Raw genomic sequence first — 5,978 nt, forward strand, 5'->3', positions numbered from 1 at the left:
TTCTAAAGAACAAATCTTCTTATGAAGTCTTATATGGAAAGTTACCTGAGCTGAGTTCTCTTAAAGTGTTTGGATGTTTATGCTATGGATCCACCTTGCCTACCAATAGACATAAATTTGATCCAAGAGCCAGGAAGTGTGCTTTCTTGGGATTCAAGCAAGGTATGAAGGGCTATATTCTTCTTGATACCAGCACTTTTGAGATTGTTGTTTCTAGAAATGTCAAATTCTTTGACATGGAGTTTCCTTTCCTTGCTAAATCCAGTACCAGTGATTCTACTTGCATCTATTTTGATCAGTCTAGAACTTCATATGATTCTTTTATGATTGAAGGTGTGTTAGATGATCATTCAAGTGGAACAATGTTTCCTTCTGATTCTAATGTTCAAATTGCCCCCACTGAACTTGCTGAATCTTCCAGCTTATCTCCTATCATTGAGTCAGCTTCCCATGATGATTTAGATGCTCCAACTAATGATCTTACTAATCAGGATCAGGACACGTCTCTTCACTCTTCTATCTCAAATTCTTCATCAAATGAACATAGGAGGTCTGCTCGTATTTCTAAACCTCCTTCTCATTTGAAGGACTATGTCTGTAATTCCATCACTGCATCTACCAGCCAATATCCCATTTCCAAATATCTCTCCTATGCTCAGTTATCTCCTTCACATCAAGCTTATGTCATGGCCTTATCCTCTGACACTGAACCACCAAATTACAAGGTTGCTAGCAAGGATCCTCGATGGGTTCAGGCCATGCAACTTGAGTTGGAGGCTTTGAAACGTAATCACACATGGGACTTGGTAGATTTACCACCTGATGCATCCTCCATTGGAAGCAGATGGGTGTATAAAATCAAGAGACATGCTGATGGTTCCGTTGAACGTTTCAAGGCAAGACTTGTAGCTCAAGGCTTCACGCAAACAGAAGGCCTTGACTATTTTGAGACGTTTTCTCCTGTGGCCAAAATGTCCACAATTCGTGTATTATTTACACCTGCGGCTATTCATGGATGGCATCTTCACTAGCTCGACGTGAACAAAGCTTTCTTGCATGGGGATTTACATGAGGCTGTCTATATGAAGCTTCCACAAGGTGTACTCTCCTCCAAAGTTGGCCAAGTATGTAGGCTTAACAAATCATTGTACGGCTTAAAACAAGCGAGTCGACAATGGTTTGAAAAGTTAACTACGTTTCTTCAAGCTCAAGGTTTCCTCCATGCCCATGCTGACCATACTCTCTTTACTAAGACCGATTCATCTTCATTCACAGCCATCCTTGTGTATGTTGATGACATCATCTTAACAGGGACTTCTCTCTCTATGATCAACTTTTTGAAGAAATCTTTGGACGATACATTTCATATCAAAGACCTAGGCCAACTGAAGTTTTTTTTAGGTCTTGAGGTTGCACGCTCTTCTAAAGGTATCTCCCTTTGCCAACGGAAATATTGCCTTGAATTACTCCATGATGCTGGCTTAGCTGGTTGCAAACCAGTTTCAACTCCTTTGGATGCCTCTTCTCGTCTTCATCAGGATGGTGGCTCTATTTTTTCTGATGTCACGGCTTATAGAAGATTGGTAGGAAGACTCCTCTATCTCACCAACACACGGCCAGACATTGCCTTTGCTACTCAGCAACTGAGCCAATTCATGAGTTCACCTACTGAATCTCACTGCAAGGATGCGTTAAGATTTCTTCGTTATCTTAAACAATCTCCGGCTCGTGGTATATTTCTATCTCAGGCCTCTGATTTACAGCTATCAGGGTTTAGTGATGCTGACTGGGGTGGATGTGTTGACACGCGCCGTTCCATATCTGGATATTGTTTCTTCATTGGGCAATCACTTGTGTCTTGGAAGGCTAAGAAGCATCTCACGGTTAGCTGTTCATCTGCTGAGGCAGAATATCATGCCCTCGCATCTGCTACTCGTGAGCTTCAGTGGCTATGCTTCTTGTTGCATGATTTGCATCAACATCCCTCTCGGTTGCCAGTACTTTATTGCGACAGTCAAAGTGCCCTACATATATCTATAAACCCTGTCTTTCATGGGCGTAATAAACACCTTGATATTGACTGCCATTTAGTTCGTGAGAAGTTGCAAGCTGGAGTAATGCGCTTGTTGCCTGTCTATTCTCAAGATCAAGCTGCAGATGTTTTTACTAAGGCCCTTGGTCCGCGGCCGTTTCACTCTTGTCTGTCCAAGCTTGGCTTGATAAACATCTATCAACCTCAAGCTTGTGGGGGGTGACAAAGCATGTGCATGAAGCTGACGTGGAAGAGTGATTAAGCGTGTGCATGGGATTACTGACGTGGAGTATTGATTGGCTAAAGATAACTAACTGAAAGTTAGTTATGGTTAGCTTAGTTACTTACACTTGTATATAAATCTTGTAACGTCTTTTGTAACTGACTAATGAATGCAATACTATTTTCTCTCTCTTTTTCTTTCTCGTTTCTTCTTTGCAATTATAGAGCTTTGTTCTCCTCCATCAATGGAGTTTGTTAGCATTCATTCATTATTCACATTTGCTTAGACTTGGTGAATAAAGCACACGACGAGAACTTCTTCATCACTAGTATATTATTGAAGACATAGTAATCATTTTCATTGGAAAAACAATAAATTATGTTGGAAATGATTTCCTAGTTAAAGGCCTTATGCTTTCACTGTTCTGGACTAAAAATCCAAAATTCCATTTGCATATTAAAATCAATCATATATTTTACAGTATTAGAGTATGAGTTATAGTATTAAGGTAAATTATTGTATATTGCATGTAATAACTTTCCTGTTATTACTGTTTTATTTAGTTAGGATTTAGTTACTACTTTTTAGGCTAGTTTGTTACACTTACTTACACCCTAAGTAACCCGTGGCTGTGGTTGTATATATAGCAACTAGCAAACTCTTTTGTTCTAATAATCAGCCTCAATAATACATTCATTCTTATTTTATATTATGGTATCAACAGTGTGAATAAAATCTTTTTCGCTGTTCATCACCTTCTTCCTCCTATCTTTCTTCTTTCTTGAGTTTCTACAAACATTTCCTCCATGGTTGACCCAACAAATTCCACAACCAAGAACCCTTATCTTGATCAATCAAGCCTTTATTACTTACACCCAACTGAGAATTCATGCACTGTTCTAGTCACACCACCACAATCTGAGAACAATTGTGAATCATAGAGCAGATCCATGAAGCGCGCTCTCCTCAGCAAGAATAAAGTCAAATTTATCGATGAAACGATCACGGATCCTACGGAGACAGATCCTTTATATGACAGTTGAGAACGATGCATCAACATCGTTCTTGCATGGATCTCGGCTTCACTTTCTCCTGATATTGCGCAAAGCACAATCTACGTCAAAAATGCATCGCAACTATGGACAAAATCAAAATTATATTCTCCAAACCTGATCATTTATGACTATCAAATCTTCTTCAACACATTCATTCCATACGTCAAAGTGATAAATCTGTAACCTCATACTTCAATGAACTCAATACTCAATGGGAGGATCTATAAACACTCAGAGGCTTACCTACATGCACTTGTGGCACACATGATACCATCAAGAAGCAAGGTGATATGGAATACGTGATATGGTTCTTGAAGGGTTTAAACGATAACTTCAATAACATCAAGTCTCTGATTTTTATGATTGAGCCTATACTTGATGTTTCCAAATTTTTCTTGTCCATCTTGCTACAAAAACGTCAACTCACCCCTCATTCATCTTTAGAAACCACAAGCGTTGTCTTGGCTCAATCTCAACAATCTCCTTACAAACGCTCCTACCCTAGACTCACCTAAGGACGTGACAAATCTTCCTTTCAAACAAAAGCCCCAATATTTCTAAAGTCTGCTCCTTTTGTGGCAAAACTAGGCATTTAGTTGATTCATACTACTTCAAGCATGGTTTTTCCACAAGTTTATACTTCAATGACAGAGAAGTCTCCACCAACAATGTTACCACCAACACTGAACAAATATTTATCTACCAATGCCAACAATGAAGATGGCAAAGTGTGAAAATTCTAGTAACTAACATGCGATGTCGTACTGGATGTTATGACATCCACAATAACACAGAATAATACTTTAAAATAGAAAAGCATAAAACAGTAAATAATATAGAAAATTGTTCACCCAGTTCGGTAAACAACAATACCTACTCTGGGGGCTACCAAGCCAGGGAGGGAATCAAATATAAGCAGAATTCAGAGCTTAACAACCCCGTTTACAAATCCTCACTTAAGACCTACCCAATGCAGTTTGAATCTAGTCCTAGACCTGAGTATCTTCACTCACTCTCCGTCAATCACAATAGTGATTACAAACAGACTTTAATTAAAAGAGAGAAGACATACTTCAAAAACACACCTTGATCTTGCTTAAAAGCTTCAATCAAGAGACACACCCTCGTGCTTAAAAGCTTTGAGTGACAAAATACAAAAACAACCTATTCCAATTCAACCATCAAAAGACAATTGCTTGGAGTACAAGAGACTAAACACACAGACACAAAACTACGGTTCTTCACAATTAACAAATCTCTCTGCGTTCCAAATTAGGATTGCAGTCTTCTTACATGCAGCTCTTGGGCCTCAAGATTTCCAAGAAACAAATTAGGGTTAACCAAGTTAACCTAATTCACACGTCATCAGGCTGTTACAGAGTGTGCTGTTAACAAAATCTTCTAGGAGAAATATTCAGCATACAATAAAATGTTTCCTAAATTGTAGATTGAGAGAAATCAGGAAACATAATATTAAAATACAACAACTCCTGCTGTCAAACATGGATGTCATGACATCCGTCATGACAGTCACTAACAAAATCTGTATTAGCTTAAACATATGTAACCTGCATAACACAATATAAAGCATGTCATGACATTTGTCAAGACATTAAATACCCAGGTATGTTTTACCACAAATGCAGCCAACATGAAAACACCTACAATCCCCCCTTTTGGCAAATTTTTGGCTAAAACATCCTGTCACACCATATCAGAGAAACACTTGCAGCAGAAAACACACAACCACACACAATCAGAGCTAATACAGTATAACATACCACACAAGCATGCAATCACTGCTACTACCATCAGCATGCACACATAAACCACAACTACTGCTACTTCTACAACACACATCAAAGCACATAACATGGCTATACTACCACTACAACCATACCACATGAGCAGCTGTCAAGTATAACAGAAATAAACTACGGTACTACACACAATCAAATCGAACAGACTAACACAAAATTAGCAGAATTATTGATCACCCACACACTTGTTATTCTGGGGTGACATTACTACTTCCCCTGTTTGGCCAGAAAAGTAGCCAAAGCAACCTTAATATGCAAATAAGTACAAACCAGAATTAAATTAATAAAAAAACCAAAATAACAAGAAAAACATCACCACCACCAGTTGTCTTTTGTAATCCTCGGATTTTTATGGGATGCGAACTGACTCTTCTTTTATTTTTTGAGTTGTGAAAATCAGAGAGTCGCCACCGACTTTTATTTTATCCAATTAAGGAAAGGTTTATAAAAGAAACAGAAAAAGACCTTAAAGAGATTTTGGGTTCGGGGGTAGGTTATACAAAGGGAAGGTGTTAGCACCCTTTGTATCCATGGTTATCCATGGGCTCTTAATTGCTTAGCTCACTTGTTTGAATCGTTTGTCTTGCTTTGAAATGCTTGTATGTGGTTTTAAATATTTTGTAAAGAGTTAACTTTGTAATGATCCTTGTGCGGATGTATACAAAGTGTTTATCTTTCGAAAGATATTTTGATGGTTTGAAAAAAGATTTTTAACTTCGTAATGATCCTTGTTTGGATATATACAAAGTATAGTCTTTTTGAAAGTTTGTTTTGAAAAAACAGTGATGTGTAAAAGCTTTTGTTGTTTTTGATTGAGCAAGCAATTAGGAGGTATACCCTAAGTTTAT

At 38.1% G+C, this 5,978-nt stretch overlaps 1 protein-coding gene across 1 annotated transcript; it reads left to right on the top strand.

Annotated features, from left to right (window-relative positions):
• Positions 1-1,082: 1,082 nt before the first annotated feature.
• Positions 1,083-2,255, top strand: LOC131595135 (uncharacterized mitochondrial protein AtMg00810-like). Its single transcript, XM_058867421.1, has one exon. The coding sequence runs from the start codon at positions 1,083-1,085 to the stop codon at positions 2,253-2,255; it is 1,173 nt and encodes a 390-aa protein (XP_058723404.1).
• Positions 2,256-5,978: the final 3,723 nt, after the last annotated feature.

This window comes from Vicia villosa, linkage group LG1 (genome assembly GCF_029867415.1).
Source record: "Vicia villosa cultivar HV-30 ecotype Madison, WI linkage group LG1, Vvil1.0, whole genome shotgun sequence".
Lineage (NCBI taxonomy): Eukaryota > Viridiplantae > Streptophyta > Magnoliopsida > Fabales > Fabaceae > Vicia > Vicia villosa.

What these genes read in the sequence shown, in the direction of transcription:
- LOC131595135 (XM_058867421.1), top strand. Translation starts at nt 1,083, where the DNA reads ATGAAGCTTCCACAAGGTGTACTCTCCTCCAAAGTTGGCCAAGTATGT.